The sequence below is a fragment of the Chiloscyllium plagiosum genome, unplaced genomic scaffold (assembly GCF_037043375.1).
Source record: "Chiloscyllium plagiosum isolate Xiang-an unplaced genomic scaffold, Cpla_swu_hap1 HiC_scaffold_10, whole genome shotgun sequence".
Classification (NCBI taxonomy): domain Eukaryota; kingdom Metazoa; phylum Chordata; class Chondrichthyes; order Orectolobiformes; family Hemiscylliidae; genus Chiloscyllium; species Chiloscyllium plagiosum.
The window spans coordinates 65,209,975-65,235,210 of record NW_028270148.1 but is presented as its reverse complement, the minus strand read 5'-3'; the positions used below and the strand labels follow the sequence as shown (position 1 = coordinate 65,235,210).

General features: G+C 38.1%; 1 protein-coding gene across 4 annotated transcripts in view; it reads left to right on the top strand.

Annotated features, from left to right (window-relative positions):
• fancl (FA complementation group L) overlaps positions 1-25,236 on the top strand; it is an 89,188-nt gene that overhangs the window by 26,041 nt on the left and 37,911 nt on the right. For all 4 annotated transcript variants that reach the window (XM_087991404.1, XM_043696040.2, XM_043696041.2 and 1 more), the window contains 5 exons: positions 2,242-2,300; positions 5,654-5,714; positions 6,662-6,718; positions 11,780-11,877; positions 21,498-21,594. In XM_087991404.1, the coding sequence (XP_087847530.1) occupies positions 2,242-2,300; positions 5,654-5,714; positions 6,662-6,718; positions 11,780-11,877; positions 21,498-21,594 (372 nt within the window). The remainder of the gene's footprint in view (positions 1-2,241; positions 2,301-5,653; positions 5,715-6,661; positions 6,719-11,779; positions 11,878-21,497; positions 21,595-25,236) is intronic.

Genomic DNA, 25,236 nt, shown 5'->3' with positions numbered 1-25,236 from the left:
ATTAAGCCTGTTTTGTCTAAAATTTAGAAGGTTGAGAGCGGTTCTGAGCAAAATCTTCACCTGCCATGATCTCAATGGTGGAATATACTTGAGGGGCTGAATGACCTACCCCTGTTTCTATACCTCTTTTAACCCTCATGTATAGCACTTGTCTAAGCTCCCTTGTGTTCTTAGTCACATCGTTTGCATGTGACTTTCAAATCTATTTTGAAAGCTGTACACGTAACTTTTATCATTGTTCAGAATGTTCATTTGCATTCTCGACAAAATGTATAAAAATATTTGGTTTCAACTTCCCAGAGCTCTCCAAGCTAATTCTTCTTAGTGAAGATTTTCAAAGAAAAGTTTGTTGTGAGATTTTCTTTACTTGTCTCTGCCAGTTAAAATGGGCAGTGATGCTGTTATCACTTGTTAATCTGCTTTTCTGTGAACAGTATATCTGAAAAAAGAACTAATCAATGGATGGATTTCAATAAAACCTGCTATATCGATGGGGAAGAATGGATTAGTTTTTGGCATAGATGTGGATTTAGATTCTAGAAATTTTCAAACAATCATTTAGCATTGGGAAAGAGAAAATTATCTTTTTAAAAATTAGAATTTTATGTGTTGCTTTATTTGTAATGTTAAATTCTTTTAGAATATTTTAGATTGTCTTAGCTGATGTGATGTGCATTTTCAAAGCTATTAAAATATGAGCAGAGTTTTCAGTGCATTGTTGAGTGTGGCTTGGTTTGAAGTCTCCTCAGTGAGGTGGAAGCTTGTAATAACAATATATTTTTTTCCATTTTGTAGTTACAGAGCATCAGTCATCAGATTAAAGATGAAACTATAATAATGTTAACATGGTCTGTTGGAAGTGTGCACTGTACTGAGTGTCCTCTTCTCTTGTTATTGTTTTGGGGCTAGCTATTTTGACTGCTGCCAATACACAACTGTAGTTGAGTGGTTAGCACTACTGCCTCACAGCATCAGGGACCCAGGTTTGATTCCAGCCTTGGATGAACGTCAGGCTGTGTGGACTTTGCAAGTTCTCCCTATGTGTGCATGGGATTCCATTGGTGCTGCAGATTCTTCCCACAGTCTAATGATGTGTAGATTAAGTGGATTGGTTGTGGTGAATTTCCCATTAATGCAATTGCCCAATTATGAGGATAGAGTAGGAGTCTTGATCTGGGTGGGATGCTGTTTGGAGGTTTGGTGCAAACTTAGTGGGCTGAATGACTTTTTTTTCTGCGCTGTAAAGATTCTATGATTTATAATAGGTTTATTAACCACTTCTTTAAAATAAATAGCCTAATTCTAGCTCCACAATGTTCCTGCCATGCTGTTTGAACAGAATTGTCATTTATTAGGTCTTTAGTAAAATGATGTTTAACTGATATCGTATGGCCTCTATCATCCAAACTTTCTTTAATTAACTGTATTACTGGTTGAGAATTTCAATAAACATTGTAATAATTAGGCAGCCAGCAGTTTATCTTCACACATTTCAGTTGGCTAGGTTCAAGTTGAGTTGGTACTAGAATCATTAAGCTTCATTACATAATTGTCTTTAACCGCAGCCACTGGATCCAGGAGCTATGAAGAAAAATGCATCTCCAGTGTGCTCACTGACTCCCAGCCACAAAAATCAGTGCTAACAATAGAATATGCTGAACTTCAGTTATTGCATCAGCAGTTCGGATCAGCCCTGATCTCTGAGGAACTGCTTACCCTGAAATTGCTTGGGATACTGCCTTTTTAAATTCACTTCTGCAATGGTAGATGGTGCAAATTCTGTACATAATGTCAGCTTAAAATACTCTAGTCGCTAATGCAGAACTGCGTTTAAAGAGGCCCATTTGCTGGTTTTAATGCTGATAGCTTTGCTGAATATTGGGAGTGAGTGCATAATATTGTTAACATTCATCTGGGAGCTCTGGTTGTTTTCACTGAAATATAGACTGGTACAATGTGGAGTTGTGAAGAAACTATTGCTTTTTCCCAACAAAGGGAAGTGCTGCTGAAAAATCTCAATTACCCACAAATTTGTTATTCTTCAGAGGTTAATTGGTCCACTCTTTGGATAATCCCCTGAACTTTATTTATTTTAATTGGGCTTCTTTGCATTTTTAACGTCTTTCTGACCGATGTCACATAAATTAGGTTAAAAGAACACTGCAATGATTTGACTATAATGAAAAGGAATTTTGGATTATCTTTTTAAATATATCCTTTCTTTTGACTGCACCTTTACAGGACAAGGAGTTTCGTATAAGAATTCTGTTGCCAGAACAGAAATGTTTGCGAAATGCAAGGTATGGATTTTTTTTTATTTCAATGACAGCATTTGTACTGTGTTTTGATATTTGCCACCTTGGCTTAGTTACAAAGCTCCTGAAGAGTTTGACCTAACATAGGCTGGCATTTCAGTGCATTAAATGAGGGTGTACTGCAGTGGTAGGTACTATCCTTCAGTTGGTCTTAAATTGAGGCCCATCCAAGATTTGGTGATCTTCCTATTTTAAACAAAATCTTGTATATCTGGGGCACCACAAAGCAGATTTCAGTCCGTATACCTGTGTACAGTTTTGCAGTGTCAACCATTGTTATAATGTAGGAAACATGTCAGCTAATTTATACACAGCAAGTTCCTAAAAGAGATAAAAACAAGCATGTGAGTTTGTTAGGTAAGGAGTGGAGAGGGTGCCAAAGAGAACTGTGCTGTTTAAATAATGATATGACCTCCACTTGAGAAAGTAGGAGGAGTCTCAGTTTGATGTCTCATCCGAAGATGGCATCTGTGCAAGCATTCTCTTCATGGTGCATGCAGTACTGGCATACACAGTAGTATTCAAATTTCAGGATTGGGTGATGAACCTACATTCTTCTGACTTGTGATGACATAATTCTATTGAGCTATCTTTGGTAACTGAAGAATGCTTAAGTGGTGGAGAGCATTTATCATGTTTTGACCACTGATTTGCCCACCACAAATATGACTAGTACTGTGCCAAGTGGCTTCCACATTTGTTTATAGCCATAGCAACTCCATGAAGGCTGTGCATAAGGATTAAGACATTTCCAGTAATACAATAAGGTGCTGAATAAATCTTTCTGTTTAAGACCATAAAATGTTTTGGGTTTATTTATAGATGGTGTGATGCTACTGTGACTTTAAGAGGTGTTTTTTGTTCTTTTATTTTAACAAAGAGAGCCAATTCAGTAAACAGATTGTGAGACCTTGGATTTTTTTAAAATAATGTAGAAGTAGAAGTAGCCCAAACATGTGGATTCAGGCTCCCACAGAACCAGGGTTTTAGTTTAACTTTCAATAATTCGCATTTTGAAGCTGCCATACATCTCCCCCTTCCGTAACAAAATGTTTGAGTTCTCTGTCTGCCAAAAATTTCTCTTGATGTTCTTTCCAACTGGATTGTATGTGAGACAATTTATTTTACTGAATTTGCCTTTACCAAGGGTATGTTTATGAGGTGTTACTATATTGGAACAGTTGCTGTTTAGTAGTTAAATAATTTACTATTTTACTAAGTTTGCCAACAGTTAAAGTTAGATGAGTTTTTTTTTTGTATTTTATTTGTAGAGTAAGAGTAAAGTGTGATTTGCTTAAAGCCGAGTAATGTAATCAGTCAAATAGCATCTGTAATATTGCACCTTACATTTGCCTTTAAATAAGAAAAAGTTAGGGTCAAAGCTACCTCCTTGGTATATTTGAAGGGAGTTTGGTCTGGTCCATAACAGTAGCCTCTAGGATCTTGCACCAAATCTAGATTATGGAAATATCCCCGTTGCAAGACACCTAACAGATTAATTCTCTGTCAGAACTGGAAACTAAAAGTCGAACAAGCGTTTTAGTAATGATGGGATGAAAGAAAAATGGGGTGGAGAGGGTGTCTCAAGATATTCCAAAGCAATGTAGTGTTCCAACCCAGGGTAAACTCTTCTGCTTAATTTAAATCAGCAACACAGAAAAGATTTATCCCGTGCAGTAATCGGTGAAAATTTGAGAGGCCAAGAACTATTTAAAGTAAAAATGAACAACTTTATTTCTTAAAGTATTACAGAGAATGATTAACTAACAGCTATTTACAAATCCTTCTTCTAACCAATCTTTTACCTTCCCCTTCTACAATACTAGTCCAATAAAACTCCCAATTAAGATTTACAAAACAAAACTTCTTATCTCAAAACCAGGCAGCTTTCCATTCTTCTCTGTATTCCAGTCTTCTTTTCTTCTTGGGGATTCTGCTTGATAGGTTACTGATCAATAAAGGTACCTTTAAGAGAGCTATTTTTTCATGCAGTCTTTACATGCTGGTGGCTTGGCAGTTCTCCTCCAAACTGTTCAATCTTTTCCAGTCATAAACCCCCCAAAACATCAGATTTTGTCATTGGCTTTTAAGTTTGTCAATATGCTAAATTAAAACTGTATTTAAGTTTGATATTTTTAGGGGTATATTTAAACTGATTCGCCTAATTTAAATCTGTTGTTTGTCTCCAGGCAACCAGCTACCCGAGCTACTCCATAGCTGGACCACAGAGAATCATAGAGGTGTAAAGCATGGAAACAGACCCTTCAATCCAAGTCGTCCATGCCGATCAGATATCCCAACTCAATTTAGTCCCATGTGCCAGCACCCAACCATATCCCTCCAAACCCTTCCTATTCATATGCCCATCCTGATGCCTTTTAATTGTTGCAATTGTACCAGCCTCCATCACTTCCTCTGACAGCTCAGTCCATACACGCACCACCCTCTGTGCGAAAACTTTGCCCCTTAGGTCTCTTTTATATCTTTCCCCTCTCACCTTAAACCTAGGCCCTCTAGTTCTGCACTACCCCACCCCAGGAAGAGATATTGTCTATTTATCCTATCCATGCCCCTCGTGATTTTATAAACCTCTATAAGGTCATCCCTCAGCCTCGGACGCTGCAGGGAAAACAGACCCAACCTGTTCAACCTTTCCCTCTAGCTCAAATCCTCCAACCCTGGTAACATCCTTGTAGATCTTTCCTGAATCCTTTCAAGTTTCACAAGATTCTTCCGATAGGAAGGAGACCAGATTGCATGCAATATTCCAAAAGTGGCCTAACCAATGTCCTGTACAGCTGCAACATGACCACCCCTGTACTGAATACTCTGACCAATAAAGGACAGCATACCAAATGCCTTCTTTACTATCCTATCTACCTGCAACTCCACTTTCAAGAGTCTATGAATCAGCATTCCAACGTCTTTTTGTTCAGCAGCACTCCCTAGGACCTTACCATTAAGTGTATAAATCCTGCTAAGATTTGCTTTCTCAAAAGCACCTCTCATTTATCTAACTCCATCTGCCACTTCTCAGTCCATTGGCCCATTTGATCAAGATCCCATTGTAATGTGAGGTAACCTTCTTTGCTGTCCACTACACCTCCAATTTTGGTGTCATCTGCAAACTTACTAATTATACCTCTGTTCTTGACTACTATTGTAAGGTTTATCTTCATGTGGACTGATAATGCCTTGATGAGTTACAAACTCATGCACTCTTTTACCGAAGTGATGAAGCCTGTATGTCAATGTATTTCTTGTAAAATTCTGCAATTTGTAACTTGAAAATTACAAAATTTGTATTCTTTTATTTTTATGCTTTTAATCGCTTGAAGACTTCAATGCAGCTGGCAGTTAAAACAAGTCTTGCGAGGATACCAGCACATAATAAAGCAGGTAATGTGCAAAATAATGACTCTAGTAGCGTAATAAAAATTTAGAGGTATTATAAATTGTCTTTGAATGGAAAAATGATGCTGTGGTTGTTGCTGTTGAGCTACAAATCTTCTCACAAACTTGGAAAAATGAAATATTTGAATATAATTTACCTTACTAAAGAAGAAGTACACATTTACAAACAAAATTGACACCATTAATATGAACACAAGGAACAGCAGAAATTAATAAGCATGGAATTTTTCAGATTATAGCAGGTTAAATTAGAGAATATTTTAATGACATGTAATTGTGCTGCCTTGCTTTTTGATCGACTTATGAAGGCTGAGGTGTAGTCCACAAGTGAATCAAAACTAAATAGCTACTTGAGAACGCACTATTATTAATTAGATTGTTTTATTTTTCAGACGAAGTATTACGATGTATTCAATGTTTTTAGCCAGAAATAGTAGCTCGGTGTTTGTAGTTCATCTTTCAACATTTCTTGCTATTATTTATCAGCATAATAAATGGATGCAACATTGTCTATTTGTTGGTTAACAGCACTAATCTCTTCAGTTCACACACATCCCTATTTATGTTCAGATATCAGACCACATCAAAGTAGACAGTTCATAGCCCTGAGACAGTATTGCTCTTTCAATGTAAAGATGTTTATCTCATTAAAAAGGAAAGTTCTGTACTGATGAGTAACTGTATTTATCAAAGTCTGTCAACTGACTTGTCTAAATCATGTCTGGGAAGGCATTGGAAACGAGAAAAGTATTACTGGTATTCATGTTGTTGATTTATTACTCCCCCCACATATGATAACAATAAAATACATATGGAGCAAGGGAAAAGTCAACATATATATTAGATACTTTATAATCCAATCAAATCTTATGCACTGTATTGCACCATCAGTCACTGAAAGAACATTTGACCATTTTCCTTTTCTCCACCAGAGACTGCAACACTGCTCTGACTTGGTTAGTTTCATGTTGGAATTTAAGACTGTTTTGGTGAGTACAAGGGGTGGGACATAAAGAGCAGAGATGTATAAAACTGCATTTTTATAATTTACTTATTTTTTTTTCAACAACTTGATTAATCAATTCTATACTCTAGCCAAATATCTCAGATTTGGCATTCTCTTGAATGCAGGGAAGAAACATATTATTCTCATTCTAAGCTTTGCTGCATTTACATCTCACTGTATAACTTTGGGGATACATTTTAATACTAAGTGCATCTAAATTGGGAAATCCATACCATTACCTTGTTTTCCAAAAAAATCCATGTTTGAATACATTATAGATTGTCAATATGTTATCATGGCTTCCACTCTTGAAACACATTCATCATTCCTGGAAGAAAGTTTCACATGTCACATGGAAACGTAGATGGGCCAATGGGCTGAGGAGTGACAGATTGGGTTTAATTTAGATAAATATGAAGTGCTGCATTTAGGAAAGACAAATCAGGACAGGACTTGTACACTTAATGGTAAGGTCCTGGGGAGTGTTGCTGACCAAAGAGACCTCTGAGTGTAGGTTCATAGTTCCTGGAAAGTGGAGTCACTAGTAGAGAGGATAGTGAAGAAGGCATTTGGTATGCTTGCCTGTATTGGTTAGTGCGCTGATTGTAGGACTTGGGAGAACATGTTGCAGCTGTACAGGACATTAGTTAGGCCACTTTTGGAATGTGTGTGCAATTCTGGTCTCCCTGCTTTAGGAATGACGCTGTGAAACTTGCAAGGGTTCAGAAAAGATTTACAAGGATGTTGCCAGGGAGAGACTGAATCGACTGGAGCTATTTTCCCTGGAGCATCAGAGACTGAGGATTAGAAGTTTATAAAATCATGATATGCATGGTTAGGGTAAACAGACAAGGTATTTTGCCCAGGGTTGGGGAGTCCAAAGCCAGAGGACATAGGTTTAATGTGAGAGGGGAAAGATTTAAAAGGGACCTAAGGGCGGTGTGTGTATGAAATGAGCTGCCAGTGGAAATGGTGGAGGCTAGTTCAATTACAACATTTAAAAGACATCTGGATGGATATATGAGTATGAAGTGTTGAGAGGGATATGGATGAAATGCAGGCAAATGGGACCAGATTAATTTAGGATATCTGGTCAGCATGGGTGAGGTGGACCAAAGTGTCTGTTTTTGTGCTGTATATCTCTGATTCTGTGACTGAATCCAAAATCTTCTTGTCAATTTTCAATCTTCATAAGTACTTTTTTAAAAGGGAGATATGGTAGCCAGTGAGATGTAGCAGCAACTTTCACCACATTACATATTCCGAATTGACTTGCAAGTGATATTTTGTTTAGCTGGCTAGAAAACTCTTTGCAAGTTACTACTTTTGTAATCAACATCTTCTGTGTTGAGTAATGAACGTTTCGCAGACGCTCCAATTCCATATAAGGCCATCCCTAATTTCTGAATTATGAATTTGTGAGATCAGCTTTGTTATTTGATCAATTTGTGATTATCGAGGAAAATATTTAAATACAAGCAACATAGATTAATATAGTCAAATAGATAATTTTAAAAACCTGAAGCATTTCAGGTGAGCAATGGACTATATGCTTTTCTTAATTTGGATGCAGGTGCAGTAAGAGGTGCATGCAAAGTTCAAAACTTTATGGAAAGTCTAAGCTGATGTTGTAAACCTCTGGAAATTTAGAATCCTATAGTAACTGCATGAACCTAACCAAATTCAGCCATGGGTGCTCAATAGGTATTTAATCTTATTAGTAAAAGCGGGGATTGCTTTAATTTTTGTATATTGGCTGTTTTTGGAAATGGATACTTCTAGTCCATGGAACACCTGAAGTGAGTAAGAAAGAACTATTGAACAATATGTTTCCTACGCAGTGATATATTCTTTGCATTATGGTCACATGCTGATAAATCTCATTGGTTAAAAGAGCTTTCTGGTTTTCCTTGACTCCTAATTATAATGAGTTGATATTGCTCCCTGCTGCAATTGAATGCTGTATGAAAAGGAATCCAAGAATAAAATTTGACAACAGGACCTATAATTGAAAAATTAGCAAAAGTCTTTTGTAAAATAAAACTAAGATTGCTGAAAATGTGAGCAAATTGTTTAAATTCCTTTAAAAGGTTAAATTTATCGCATGTAACTTAAATGAATTATTAACTCTGATTAATGGCTGGTGATTTGCTTTGAAGGTTTTGCCAAAGGGACTTGCTCCTAAGTGGCCCAAGTTCACCCAAATTGGAAAACATTTTTCTTCTTTTCCCTTTCCCCTCTGTTGTGTAATGCCTCATCAGAAGGCTCAGCCAAGAATACTTGGGACAGTTGCAAATCTAAGTCTGTGAATTATTTCATAGTATGAAACACATTGTGAAAAAGTGCTGTGTTTTGATCAGTAATTTGTATATTTTTAAAGTATGCTGTCTGGCTTCACTCGAACTTGCACAATTACTCAGCTATAAAGCTGAAGATGGCCACATTAAAAATAAACTCTCTTACCTATTTCATGGCAAAGAGTATTGCAACTTACAGAATTAACCTCCTTGGAATTGGAATCATCCCTTGTGATTTTCCACACTTGACTTACCCATGAGTACGTAGCTTTGTTTAATAGGAAGGCAATGCTGCATGCACAAATTGGGCAACTTACTAAAGCAATTATAGTGGAGCAGTCATTGAAAATGAATTTATTTTGTCTTACGTAATTCAGTTTTTCACCAAATGTCTGTTACTCTTTAACTTGTCATCACGATACCTACTAAAACTATAATAAAGCAGAAAATACTGGAAATATTTTGCAAGTCTGGCAACATCTGTGGAAAGAAAAAACAAAGTTAGCATTTCTGATCTGATGGAACGTCATAGACATGAAATGTTAACTTTGTTTTTCTCTCCAAAGATTCTGTCAGACCTGAGTATTTCCAGCATTTTTGATTTTTCCTTTAAATTTGTAGCATCTGCAGTATTTTGATTTCTTTTTTTGTCTCCTTAAATTGTAGTAATTTATTGAAACATTTCTTTTACTCATGCAATGTTCTCAAATTATGTTAATTTGAGTAAAATATTGAAATCTTGGGCTGATGTAACTTCACTTCAGCCTCATGGTGAATTTTTGAGTTGAAACTATATTGGTTATGATAAATGTATTGATGGTATGGGACTGTTAAACGAGAGTAGCAGTGTAAAGTGGACGTACTCATGAAAAGAAAAGTTAATCAAGCTCTCAATTTTGCCCTCTTTTTTACATCTCCCTTTTTAAAAATTTCAATAGAAGATTGACTGGAGGTAAAAATTAGGAATGTGAAATGGATGGTCAATTTCATTCTACCAGTTTTACACTCTAGCACAAAGTCTAGACCTTTATGACTGATTAATGTCCCATTGTAATTTCTCCATGTTGTATATCATTAAAAAAAGGGCTGAAATTTACAGCAGGCTTCAAGATCCTGCAGTTGAGCTTAAAAGTGGGTCCCTAGCTTGGAGACTCGACCATTATCTCCTAAAAGGCCACCTGTAAAATTGAGCTCTTCCAAAATTCGACTTCCTATCAGCCTGTTGATTTGCATTGGCTCCCAGTCTGGTTTGACTTTAAAGATTTTCAGTGTCAAGATTAGAGTGGTGCTGGAAAAGCACAGCAGGTCAGGCAGCATTGGAGAAGTAGGAAAAATTGACGTTTAGGGCAAAAGCCCTTCATCAGGAATTCATTTCCTGATGAAGGGCTTTTGCCTGATAGGTCGATTTTTCTTGCTTCTCGGATGCTGCCTAACCTGCTGTGCTTTTCCAGCACCACTCTAATCTTGATTCTGATTTCCAGCATCTGCAGTACCCACTTCTGCCTTTAAAGATTTTCATCATTCTTTTAAAATTCCTCCATAACTTAGCTCCTCCTTATCTCTAACCTTGTCCAGCTCTTCACTCCTCAGTGATATGTGCTCTCCTTCAATTCTGGCCTTTTTTGGTCATCCAAAATCTTTAATGCTCCACAATTGCATGAACCTTCAACTCCCCTGATTCTAGGTTTTGGAATTCCCTCTCCAAATTTTTTTTGACCTTCTAAACTTTCTGCCTTAAATTTGATTCTTAAAACATCTTGACCAAGGTTTTGCTAATGTGTCCTGATAACCACCCTGTGAGGTTCAATGTCACAGTTTGTGCTGTAATGTACCTGTAAACAAATGTTGTGGGTTCAAGGCACTTTATAAATTTAAGTTGGTAGACATGCCACTGTAATCTTTTTTCAGTTGTGCATTCTTCTTTTTTGAATGTAAACTTCTTCAGTTTGTCACTCATTTCTTTAGGTTTGATGCCTCATATGAAGTGGGACTGGTTCTGCCAGTTTCTTTTGAGATCTTCTGAAGAATTGCTACAATATTGCTGCAAAGTATGCCATCTAGCAGCCAAATCAAGAACTGAAGTCACTCAATGAAGGCTGCCAAGTTTGAATGCAGAAACTATCATGTAAGAGCACAAGGAAATGGAGTAGGAGAAGGCCATTTGGCTTTCGAACCTGCTCTGTCATTGAGCTGAAGCACAACTGCTCAACCTCAGGTCAATATTCCCATAGTATTATTCAGTTCCATTTAATATCTACTGATCTCTGACATGAATATACTCAATGAGTGAATATCCATACCTTTGGGATGAGAAGACATTTCTTCGCATAGCTCTAATAGCTAACCCTTTATTTTGGACTGTGCCTCCTAAGACTTCCTAAGCAATGGATTGTTTGCTTGGAAGTTTAATGTGCTATTATGGGTTTATCATTGAAGGTTTCTATAAAGTTGCTGCTCACCTCAACTCTTTGAAGGCAGAAAACAATTTCTATATTTTTCAATAAATGATTCCAACAACGATTGCCTCTGAAGCAAGATCGCTTGCTGAGTCAGTTAAATAGTTGAAGTACTTTATTGAGAGTTATTAAGAAATTATGGAGTATAACAAAACATAATAATTTCAACTTGTTTACTGCCAGGTCATTCTGTCAACCCAATGCACTGCAGTTTTGTAATCTATAAAATTTAGGCTGGTATGGTAAATGTGTTGTGGATAATTACTGAAGAATGACTTCTTAATTTTGTAGGAAATTGCATTAAGGAACAAAAATGACCTGACAGCTCCTCCTCCTCCACAATATTATGCACAGCTTATTAAAGAAATTGAAAGTTTGGGTTGGGATAAGTAAGTTGCAGTTTCTTTCAATTCCGTTATTATGATTGAATTCATGCACATTTATAACTAACTATAAAATTTCATTATTATTGTCTGCGTATATGCTTTTTAAAAGAAATATGTGTGTATATATGTACTGATCTTTGCCATGACAGTTGAACCGATTGATAATGAAAATACAAATGCGAGGAATAGTCCGGAATATTCTGTGGAGGAAGAATGAGAGTTAAGATGTGAATTTTTCCCAGTTTGAGTGATAAAGGGAAATGGCTGCAAGTTGTGAGACAACTGAGAATGGAAGATGAGATTCTCAATGTTGAGGATAGAAAAGTCTGACTTCCCTTTTGAGGGTTCAGTTGCAAATTAGAATTGTGCCGGTGAGTGGCAAGAGTTCCATTTGACTGCAAGAGCTTCTCATTATTATTACACTTCACCTCATTTTTATACAGTTAAGTATTTTCTGAGGTGCCAGTGAAAAGCTTGATGGCATCATACCCTGACTTAAAATTCAGAAAAATTACGTAGCAGCTGCAGCTTTTTGGCATCTTTTCTCGCCTCCTTCTTGGCCAGTAATCCCCAATGCCTCAGAGCATGCTCCATGGGCAGTGACCACGTGCATCTTTTCTCCATAGAAACCTTGCCCAGCAGAGTACCAGTCTCTTCACCTGATCATGATGATCTCAGATTCCCTTACAATACAGTTCAGCCTTCAATAGTATACTTTGGAGCTTATCGACACTTTGCATTTTAGTACTGCTACCAGGCTGCTTTGCACTGCAGAGATACACACCCATCTCATGCATCAGAACAGGGTGCATCTCTGAGCTTTTACTTTGCTTTCTTGGCTCACTCAATTTGTGCTTATTTGGATGCCAAAGACATCTCTGGCTTGCATTGCCTTTTAGAACATTGGTGTTATGTTCAGAACTTAGTCTGTTCGTAGTTCTGTCTTGCCTTGGTTTTACTACACACAAAACTGGGAACTGGTATTTGCCAGCACTGAAAAGTCAAGTGGGGGCAAGGTAAGTTGCTGTATGCTACTGTGCTATGTCAATGGCTCACCTGTAGTATGCACCTGCAGTTACATTGGCATTCACACTACTTCATCAAACAAGCCTTCATTCAGTGAAAAGTGACTGTGGTTAGTTGAGAGTGGTATCACAGTCATTCAAGGGCATTGTCTGGTCTCAGTGCAGGGGTTGGCCACTCAGCAGTTTGGTATAATGAGGGTTCAGGGAATTTTCTCCTCACACTCTGGTGTCACAATCCGTTTCTAACCAGTCCAGTGACTGGTGGAATGTCAGTCAGGGAGCTGGATAGAATTCGGTTCAAGAGCTGCCTTCCCAAGTCAGCCAACAAGTTGGACAATAGTCATTCCAGGGGATTTGAGCTTTAATTGTCAAAGGCTTTATTAGGAGTCAGTTTTATCTTGGGGAAATTGGAGAGCTTGAGTTTGTGGATTGGAAACATTGTGGCGGGGTGAAGAAAGGGCAATTACAGTGAATGGGAGCAATCCTTGACATAAGGGTTCAATAGCTGCCACTACTCTTGATTCAATGAGGATATCACTAGATCATGCTGTTGAGTGTGGTTGTGTAATTGCTCTGGGGGCCAGGGGAATATTGGTGATGACCAGTTAAATAGGAGAATTTGAGAACACAGAAAGCTCACAGCTAATAGAGTTGAAAGGACTGCAATGCAAAAATAAGATGATGATTGGGCTGGGCAACTAGATTAACAGATGGAGTGTGACATTACTTGTGCTGCATGTATCTGAATAAGGCCTAATATGTTAGAGGTGTGTGTGGAAGCTTTCAGTGACTTCCATGTCCTGTTGTATCAAGGCTGATGTTAAAGTCGACTGCAATTGCTGACTTGTTGCATTCATTCATTGTAACTGCCTTAATGGATCCAGCCACAGCAGGTGTTGGCATCGCTATGGCCAAAGTGGAATGAAGGAGCAGAGAAATTGAGGAAGAGCAAAGCATCAGCAAACGCAGGGCCGTCAGCAACCTCTAGTGGTTGCTGAGCAGCCTTAACATCAAGAAGATCCTTTTAGGTAGCAGGGGAGATTCCAGAGGATGAGATTAACAGACTTTGCTGTCATATCCTCCAGATGAGTGGCACTACTGAATGAGGTTTAGGGAGACAATTACTGAGTTGTGACATCTGCTGGAACAGAACTTGTGACCTGAAGGAGTAGTGGCCAAACTATCCCAGTACTTGTTAAGTGGACACTTATGATTACGTTTTTGGAAAGACAAATGTTGCGGATGCTGAAAGTTTGAAGCAAACACCGATTTGCTGGGGAAACACAGGAGATCAAGCAGCATCTATGAAGAGAGAAACAAAGTTAATATTTCAATTCTGTAATGATTCTTCAGAACTCACCCAGTCTGAAACATTGTGATTCTGGATGTTTGAACATTAACTGTTTCTCTCCACAGATACTGTCACACATGCTGATTCTCTCCAATGTTTTGTGTTTGTTATTAAATTTAATGTGATGGACTGCTTCCAAGGATCCACTGTGTGGGATCTTTTCAAGCCTCAACCCACGAACACAATTTGTGCAAAATCAAATTGCTTCATCTTGTTTCCCTGTGATGAGGTCATTGTGACACCCTGGGCTGTAGTCTTTGCTAACATTGCTGTCTTGCCCATGCAGGGCACTATAGACTTTACACTGAGAACCATATCATATTGTGGGTGGCATGGTGGCTCAGTGGCTAGCACTGCTGCCTCATAGCTTCAGAGACCTGGGTTCGATTCCAGCTCTGGCAAATATCTGTGTGGAGTTTGCCCATTCTCCCCGTGTCTGCGTGGTTTTCCTCCCACAGTCCAAAGATGTGTAGGTAAGGTGAATTGGCCATGCTCCATTGCCCATACTGGTAGGTACGTTAGTCAGGGGTAAATGTAGGAGAATGGGTCTGGATGGTACTCTTCAGAGGGGCGGTGTGGACTTGTTGGGCCGAAGTGCCTGTTTCCATACTGTAGGGAATCTAATCTAAATAAGGCAGTAATTTCTTCATTTCCCAAATGGAAACATTTCCTATTGGCATCCAAAGCATCTATCCTCATTACTTTCACACCTTGGATACCTTTGCCAGAAACTTTGGAAACTGCCATGATGTCTATATCCTTTAACTGTTGGGTTCCTGCTTCATGCCAAGGACCAGATACCTTGCCAGGATGGTTCTGGTATACCGGAGCTACCTTCAACTCCTGTGGCCAATATCTATATTACACAACACCCTGACCAAGACCAAATGTAATGCATTCTCCTATCTGGTCTGTTGTAATAGACTGCCTCAAAGCGAGTTTCCAATGCTCTGGGGCATTCTTGCATTATATTCTGATTGAGTGGATTTTTAAAAAATATGTTTGTTTGTGGGATATGGGCATCACTGGTTGACCAGCGTTTATTGCCCATCCCTACTTGGTGGTGAGCTGCCTTTTTGAACTGCTGCAGTCCACCTTCTGTGGCTTCACCCACGATGCAATTAGAGAGAGAATTCCAGGATATTAACTGAGTGACAGTGAAGAAACGGTGATATATTTCCAAGTCTGGATGGTGAGTGGCTTGGAGGAGAACTTGAATGTGGTATTACTCCCATGTAATCACATAATCCTTGCATGCTGAGCTCAGCACAACTAGAACAGACAAGGAGGAAAGGTGATGAAAATTGAAGAGCTGGGAGAGCTGCAATAGTTTTCCAAGGTGGAAGATGAGGATGTTGAGAAGAAGGAATATCACCTTCAGCATGATGGAGTGCATCTAAATTTTCTTGTACGGATCCAAATGAGTCTATAGTCTTCTTAATCCCAACTTCAATGGTGAGAGTTCTAAATTTTCACCATAGTTTCTGTCCAAAAAAATGCTTTTTGATTGTTATAAACTAGATGGTAACTGTTTCTGAACAGAGCCCAAGTTAACCATAGTATGTAAATTCTAACTCCACTGATTATAAATTCTCCAAATTGATACAAGTTCACACCTAATTAAACTCTCTTTAATATACCCAGCACCTGCCTCCTGTTCTGTTGGGTCTCGTGTATCTCTTCTAACCATGGGTTAGATGGTAACAGTTCTTTTTCATTATGTTTGTCTATATTGTCTAAAAACAAATGCTCCTGTTTTCTTTCTTTGAATTAAAGTTCCAATCGTCCTATCTCCAGTACATCCAACTGTTTCTTTGAGCTTGACCCTTTCTTTGTAAAACAAATTATGGGTGGCACAGTTGCTCAGCAGTTAGCACTGTTGCCTCACAGCACCAGGGATCTGGAGTCGATTTCCCCCCTTGGTCAACTGTCTTTGTGGAGTTTGTATATTCTCCCAGTGTCTGCGTGGGTTTCCACTGGGTGCTCCAGTTTCCTTCCACAATCCAAAGATATGCAGGTCAGTTGAATTGGCCATGCTAAATTGCCATGTTAAGTGTATTAGTCAGGGGTAAATATAGAGTAAACGGAATGGGTCTGAGTGGGCTATTCTTCAGAGGGTTGGTGTGGACTTGTTGGGCTGAAGGGCCAGTTTCCATATTGTAGGGAAACTAATCTAATCCAATCACATAGCTGGACACTGCTATCCATCTATTTCAGTTTGGAAATTTATCCATTTTTCAGTTCTGTTTTAAAACTGCAGCATTTACCTCAGTCTTTTTCCATTCGTACATTTTGTTGAGTATACATTATCTCATAGTGATTTATTATAAGTGTAGCACTCAACGGGTATTGATGCTGAAACCTCTTTTTTTGAAATTTCATCCAGTAGTTTCATCAAGAAAGAAGCCTCATCAAGAATGGGAGTTTCTGCTATTAAGGCATTTTTTACTACTCTGCTGATCCTTCTTGCCTCCCAAGCCAAAGAGTCAAATTTACCACCTTTCCCTTAAGAAAAATCAGAGATTTGCCTGTACTGGAGAATCCATCACAGATTTACCTAAGAGGCATCACTAAAGCCAACAAGTTTTATGTTTGTGGTATCTCCCAATGCTGGAAACTTGATAACACCATTTATGCTCTATTTTAAATTTTCTTAGTGTTTTGTTCACCAAATAATATCTTCCATCTTGGGTCTTCTTGTTGTACTCTACTCTAATTCTTCAGAACTGGCATCTCGCTTGAGTGCCCAACTAATTCAGCTGTCTAATTGTAATTCCTTTATTTTAGTTTTGAATGCTGCTGCATGTTTTTGTGAGGTCCTACTTTGACTAATAACAATGGAGTTAACATTTTTTCAAATAAGAATGCTATACAGAGTGATATTCAATTCATGCTACCTGATTTCAAAGCTTAAAAGCCTTAGCATACTGAATTCCAATTTTGAATTCTGCTTTAAGCCCATTTTTGACAATGTTTTCAAATTTACTGCTCAAAAAATTATCTGTGTGTATATTAAAGATGCTTGAAAACTAACCCTTAGTATCAATAAGACACGGAAGTTTAACTGAAAACAACACAATTTTACTAATATAGATCTTCCTGAGGAATACCAAAATCTACAGGCATCATTTAGGCCATATCCATATGTATTTAAAACCCAGATTGTCCCATTGCATCTGATGCCTCTTGGAGGATGAAGAAACTCTTCCCTCTTGAGCTGATCTCCCTGCGGAACTGCAGCTATAATATTAATTGATTTACACTCCCAAGCATTTGTTGCTAACAAAGCCAAGAAAATTTTCAAAATTGATAGTGAATTTACTGATATCGAGGTCCCCAATATTCTTCAAAATCTTGTGCCACTAGACTTGCATTAACTTTGTATGTTCCATCAGGGGACACTTTTGTTGTGCATATACTGAGCTGGTTGTCCCTTATTTGTTAGTGTTATTACCCCAAATTCTCTTCAGCTTTTTAATTCTTGTTGTTTGACATCATGTATTGACTTGACTTCTGGATCGTTTACGAACCACATGAGCTTCTGCTCCTGATGGCGTTCCTGGTTGGTACTATATTTCTTAACCTTGTTATACTGTGCCCTCTATCTTGCTGCTGTTTTTCTTTGTCCTCCTTTTAATATGAGTTTTTTCAATGGTCATAATATTTTTCTAGAGGCATGTTTCCTTCCAGATCTACTGTTTGAGCTTACAAACTCACTGTTTGAGTTTTATTACCTTTTTAATTTCTGTACTTCTTCATCCATAGACCTAACCTGTTCCTTCTCACCCAACTTTTATATTTTCCATGCTCATATTTATTCATATTTCTCCATTGTGCTGCCCCTTCTGGTAAATATTGTATGTCGATACTCACTTTTGGAGATGTACTTTGGAGCCAATAACCTCCTATTTACCATCAGAATTGATCTGTTTATCATTGGACAAGCTGTCTGTTGTGGTATTTTGATGCTTATTGCTGTGTAACATTTGGATTTGGGAGATTTCAATCTACAAAGTTGTAATCCATATCAAACAACCTTGGAGAGTATATTTGAACAGTTGCATTCCTATACTGTAACATTATTATTCCACTTTCAACAGTAACCTTCCTGGGCTTCTCCAGTCTTTAGGCCTCGCTTCTTATTACAAACCATACCCTGCTGATCGAAGCTGGTTTCCAACGGCCTTACATTGTGTCTTAAGGCTTTCTGAATTCTTTCTAAGACTGGAGCTTACTGAAAGCCTTTCAGCCTGCATGCAATACAATCAAATGCTCAGAGAAAGTTGAGTCAATTATAGCCCCTGCCCAAGCTATAATTGATCACTTATTACTGAGAACCTTAGGATTCCTTTCAAAATTTAACTGATATGGGCTTTATTATCCTATCATCTTCAAGAAATTCTTAGCACGGGCAACCCACATGGTACAGGTGATAATTTACATTTTGGATGATTCACCAAAATGTTATGAACTATTTTGTCTGTTACTGCATGGTTCCTTTAACATAACCTATTGTTAAATGGTTTTTTTTGCTGCCATATTCATAATTATGTTAATATTTGTGTATACATATATAAACTCACCATTAGCCAATTCATTTCACAAATAGTCTACTTAATTTTAACACATTTCACTTTATCTTCTAATTTACTACACCTGATATCAACGACACTTTTTAACTTCTTTAGTGAAGAGGATATATTGCAATCAGGATCCCTTTAATGGATTACCTGTAACTTCAAACAACAATGATTTTGTCATTCTCCATATCCAGCTTCATTTGTGCTTGCTTCATTTGTGGCCTATATAATAACAATGGTACTTCACTGGACACTACATCAGTGCTAATAAAATGATTGATTCCCCTATCTTACAAGGAATAACCATTATTTTCAAAGATTTAGTGTCTTGTCATCCCCAAATCTGATGGAACTCTCAAATTCCCTAACTTTGTCTCTATCCTTATTACTTGGAGATTCTAGGTAGCATTTTAGCCAGACTATTTGACACACTGTAGACATGTATCCAGTGTGTAATACTGCACAATTGAAAGACTCTGCCACCAACACATTAATCACTAGGATCACATTAATCTCGTCAATACTACAATGGTTTTTCTTTGATTTGTATGTCCATTGTTCTCTGAAGCTTCCCTTTCATGCTTAGTTTGGATTACCGTGTTGTACCATTGGGACAGTTCATGACATTAATAATTTGGATTGCACTTGAAACATTGGCTACACTCTAAGCATTTCTGAGGTTCATTCTCCTATTGTAAATCACAAATTCACTTCACTACTCAAAATGATCAATTATCAAATTATCAATAACATTTCTGTCCTCACTTTCCATGAGTTTCAGTTCTTATTTTGGCTACCTGTGACTTGTATGTAGACAGTTTTAACATTGCACCCTCCATTTCCTGTCATTTCACAGATTTTTCTTTTTGTTCTGTGGACACTTAACATATTTCTCAGAATTTTTTTTAATGCATCCAGCATTTCTTCGAGCAGCGTATGTCTATTCACAAATTTAACTCCTGTCAAACTGAGAAGTCTGCCCATACTTGTTAATTTGGCGCAAAAACACAACTCTTGCCAGCAGAGATTGGGGAATTTCCAGTGAAATCTCTGCAATCTTGATTTCTGCATTCTTCTAAATGGAATTTCTGCAATCTGCTGAATTCTATTATGTGTACTACCCCAAGTCTTTCAAAATCTGTCAAAGTCTGACCATAAGTAGTCAATAAATTGTCTTTATTAGTCTACCAGTCTATCTCAACACACTGGCATCTGCAGGAATTTGCATTGTCATTGAAAAGGTACATTATTTCCATGAACTAGTGGGTACAAGGGCTATTTTGGCACTTGCCTATCCTGTTTGCCAAGAAACTGCATTCACTACTTGATAGCTGGGTTGGGACTCGGTGGTTTCCAAAAGTTTTGCCTCAACCTATCAATCTCTGCTTTTGGTTAGTCCCAAAGTGAGTTGGTTAACTGAACTTTGAGAGTCATCCAAACAGCACTTTAATGTATACCTAAACTGCAGCGGTTCAAGAAGGCTGCTAATCACTACCTTTTCAATGCTGGTCTTACCAGCAATGGCCACTTCCTACAAAATAATAAAATAATATCTATTTCCCATTGATCAAGATTTCTTTTATAACCTCTTGGCGCACAGTCACCATATTTATGCTGGGTTTCATCGAGAAGCCAGATCAAGAACTTGTCTCATTTGCCTTTTGTGGCTCCAAAAGGAATGGTAAAGAATAGACAAAACCTGGTCTTCCTCAATCTTATTTCCTTCAATGACTGCTTAAAATCTCTCTGGAATTTTGCATGCTGGTAATTGTCATTGTGTCATATTCCAAGAGAAATTGACTAGCAGTCTGACTGTTGAAAATTCTTACTTTCTTTACATTGACCAAAGGATGCGAAGACTGCAGTGGTTTTGCTACTACACTGACCAAGCTTGTCTATCTCAGCACAATGTGAAGAAAGCTAGGATGTTAATGGTCAGTTTGACTTGGTGTCTCATTGTAAGGGCGATGAAATTCTTTAATTTTTTTAATTGAATTCTTTAAACTCTAATCACTAACTTTTGTCAGAGCCATTTGAAATTGATTAACAAAGCCAATCTAAACAGTTGAGTGTCTACAGCTGGAGCAGGTTTACAGATATAGTTCTCCAATTAAGTAAAGTACATTAATGAGCTTCCTACTCAGAATTGTACACAATTTCTCTTAAAGCAAAAGGTAGATAAGTTACAAATGCATACATGATGGTTTTCATTGCAAATGTTAATAATTTGCAAGATGAAAGATTTAATGAGAAAGAATAGATTTAAAAACTAATAATACTAATGGGCTTAAAAATGCTGCCTGCTCTAACACAGTATAAAACTGCAAAAATTGATCAAAGGCCTGACAGGAAGTTTTATGTGAACATAAGTAAAGGCTGACAAGAACCTGCTGTGTGTGCCAAAGGTTCCCATGATGGAAAACTGAAACATGGTGCTCACTGACCACAGCGTGAGCCTTGACACAGGTCGTAAATAACTTTGTGATATATGAACACATTAAACAGCCGACTGGTGTATTAACAGCAGTAAATCTGTGACAGGAGAAATGCTTGGCACTCAAGACCTTGTCTTTCTGATATTAGTTTCAGATTAATAGGGGTAAAGCAAACACATCAAATCACTAGTAGACTTTGATTTCATAAACCTTTCATATATTTTCTTCTCAGACTTGCTTATATGGATGCAGAGTTCAGAACCATTAAGCTGAAGGCTGAGGATTCTGCAGGTCGAGAGCATATGATCACAATTAAATTAAAATCAAAGGTGAGGCACTGGTAATGGATTCAAAGGTATAATGTTGGGATTCCTTTTGAACAGTTTTGTATATTTAAAAAATGTCAATATAGATACAATGAGTTGCATTTATTTACTTGTGCAACTTGTTTCTGGTTACTATTTGGCCGTGCACTTTCATCTTAAGAGTTTGAGATTTGAAACCTATGATATAAGATGGTCAGGTTCGCAATTGCATTTTATTTTAGGATAGTTATACTTTAGCCAAAAGCTGAAACTGTACAGTATAACATAATTCATTAATCAGTCTTGAATATTTGATGTTAACTAAAGATCGCAAACATAAGGATTCTCTTATTTGTTCATTGGGTGTCCACATCTCGGCCAGCATTTTTGGCCTATCCCCAACTGCCTTGGAGAAGGCGGTACAGAGCTGACTTCTTGAACAGCTGCAGCCATTGGGGTGTAAGAATACCCACAGTGCTTTAGAAAGGGAGTTCCAGGATTTTGACCCAGGAACTGTGAAAGAAGACCAATTATAGTTCCAAAACAGGATGGTGTGTGTGTCTTGGATGGGCATTTTCAGGTGATGGTGCTCCTGTGCATCTGTTGCCCTTGTCCTTCTAGTTGGTAGAGGGCACAGGATGAGAAGGTGCTGTGAAAGGAGCCTCTGAGTTAGTGCAGTGCATCTCGTAGATAATACATACTGCTGTCACTGTGCATCTGTGCAGAAGGGATATTATAGTAGCAGATAGGGTGATAATCAAGCAGACTGCTTTGTCCTGGATAGTGTCAAGTTTCTTCAGTGTTGTTGGAACTGTACGCATCCTGGTAAATAGAATTTCATCACTTATATGACTTGTGCTCTGTGGATGGCGAATGCATATTCAGGAACCGGAGGCAAGGTCCAATCTGTTGAGTACCCGGCTTCTGACCTGTCTTGACGTATATGGCTAGTCAATTCCAATTTCTGGTTGAGGGTAAACCCCCGAATGTTGTTAGTGTGGGACTGAGCAATGATAGTGCTATTAAATGTCAATGGTAATTATTACATTCTCTGTTCATTTGAGAGGGTCATTCCCTGGCACCTGTAAAGTATAAATGTTACTTGCCACTTATTGGCCCAAGTTGGAATGTTGTCTGTGTCATACTGCAAATGGAAACGGACTACTTCAGCATCTTAGAAGTTGTGAATGATTCTGAACATTATCCAATCAAGAGCAGACATACTCCTTTTGATCTGATGAAGGAGGGAAGATCGCTGATGAAGCAGTTGAAGATGGTTGGGCTAAGAAAATTTGAGGAGCTCCAGTTGTAATGTGCTGGTGCTGAGCTGATACATCCCTAACAAACACAACCATCTTCTATTATGCTAGGAATGGTCCCAACCAGCATAAAATTCCTTCCCCTCCTCTCCCCTCCTGATTCCCATTGTCTCCAGTCTTTGGTTCCTTGATGCTAGACATGGTCCATATCAAGAGAGTCAGTCTTGTCTTCTTCTTGGGTGAGCAAATGTTTATTAGAATTAGCTTCCAGAATACCCGCAGTGCTTTTAGGAAGGGTGTTCCAGGATTTTAACTGAGCAACAGAAAAGGAACAGCAATTATAGTTCCAAGACAGAATGGTGCATGTCTTGGATAGGCATTTTCAGATGGTAGTGCTCCTCTACATCTGCCACCTAGAAGGACAAGGGCGGCAGAAGATACAGAATTGGAAGGTGCAGTCAAAGGAGTCTCTGAGTTGCTACAGTACATCTTGAAGAACTGGAATTATTTAAGAAATATTTAAGGGACACCGATAGACTTATTTGCCGGTTTTCCATTTTAAGGTTGTGTACTTTTTTTTTAAACAAAGTAACTTCTTGGATAATTTAAAAATCTATAAAATGCATTTCTTTCCAGAATCCGTATTAAGTACAGTGGTGCCCCCTGCACCTGCAGGGGATATGTTCCAAGTCCTACCACAGATGGCAGCAAACCCTTTCAGTTAAATGGGAAGTTTACCTTCCCGGCAACTCCTGGTCAATGATTCTGAAACGTTCCATGTAACATGTTTGGGCCACGGTAAACCTGTGTCTGTGTGGGTTTCCTCTGGGTGCTCACGTTTCCTCCCACAATCCAAAGATGTGCTGGTTAGGTGAATTGGCCATGCTAAATTGCCCACAGTGTTAGGTGTAGGGGAATGGGTCTGGGTGGGTTGCTCTTCGGAGGGTCGGTGTGGACTTGTTGGGCCGAAGGGCCTGTTTCCATACTGTAGGGAATCTAATCTAATCTAAACCGCGGATAACTGAAACTCGTAGTAACCAGACCGGCGGATACGACAGTTGCCCTGTACGTCATGCCCTGCCTTGCAAACTACGATATCAAAACAGGTATTGAAGTGATCTTGTGTATCTTGCTGATAGCTTGGGGTAGTATCATTGAAGTTGTCTCTGTCATGCTCTTCCCATCCTATAATTGACGCTTGAACAGATTCGTTTAACCCAACGATAATATATTGTTCCAAGTTTTGTCATGGCTTTCAAATTGTCATCTATTGAAATATTCCTTGATTTTAAACATCATCAATTCTATTTGCTGTTCCATAAACTGTTCAAGGAAATATTTTGCAGCTATTGTCCCTGTCCACAATTGACAAGCCATGAAATGTCCAGTTTTGCAGTGGTTGGAAAAAAGAACATGTTTTCTTCTTCAAGTAAATAACTTTCCATATAGTACTGAGAGCAATAAATAAAAAAAAAATCCTCTTATTTGTCATTTAGTTGTGCCTCGGCCATTCAATGTTGATTGTGAAGCATAAAATCAGAGCACTCACATGTTAAACCTTGTGATAGGTGACATTGGGAGTTAACACAGAACTTGCAGTGTGCTAGAGGGAAATATAGTATGAATTTTGATTAAGGCAGCAAGTCATAAAATTGCCAATGTTCTCATTTAGGTCTTTATATTAAAAAAAAATTAGCTTTTGTGGAAAAGTGATAGTGTGAGCCAGGAGGACTGGATTTGAGTCCGACCTGCTCTAGAGGTATGTAGCAGCATCTCTGAACAAGCAGGTTCAAAAATATCTCAAAACATTTTGTGGCTTGCATCTATTTACTGGTGTCTTGTTTGTGTTTTCAAAACAACATTAGTATTTTCATGTAGATGTGCAGTAACACTCAATGTACAGTAGTTTATTCTTGGTAGCAAAGAACAATTCTACCATAAAATTGAGATAAACATTAAACAGAAAATTAGTGAATTATGTATTACCTTTGAAACGTTTAACACTTGAGTAGCATGGAAATAATTGAAGGACCTAATAAATAAAGTTGGTTTAAAAAATAGTAACAAATATTGATGCCTTGAACTCTGAACGGAGCATAAAGTAGTTATTTGTGCAGGGAATATTCAGGTTTGATCAATAAAGAGTTTTGATAGGGCACATAGGTTGATCTAATGTAAATGTTATCTGAAGAATGCACAACAAATTTGGATGATATAAAACGTATGCTTGGGGGACAAAAAATGATGTTAGCAGAGGTGTTTGGTGGTGCAGTGCTCTAGGGCCAATGCCATGGAAACCAGAGCAACCACAAATGGTAGGCGTACTTTGGTAAGGCCCATGTGGCACTCCATGTTTATAAGAGTGCGAGAGCTGATGTGTGTCTCGTAGTACATAGAGAACACTGCT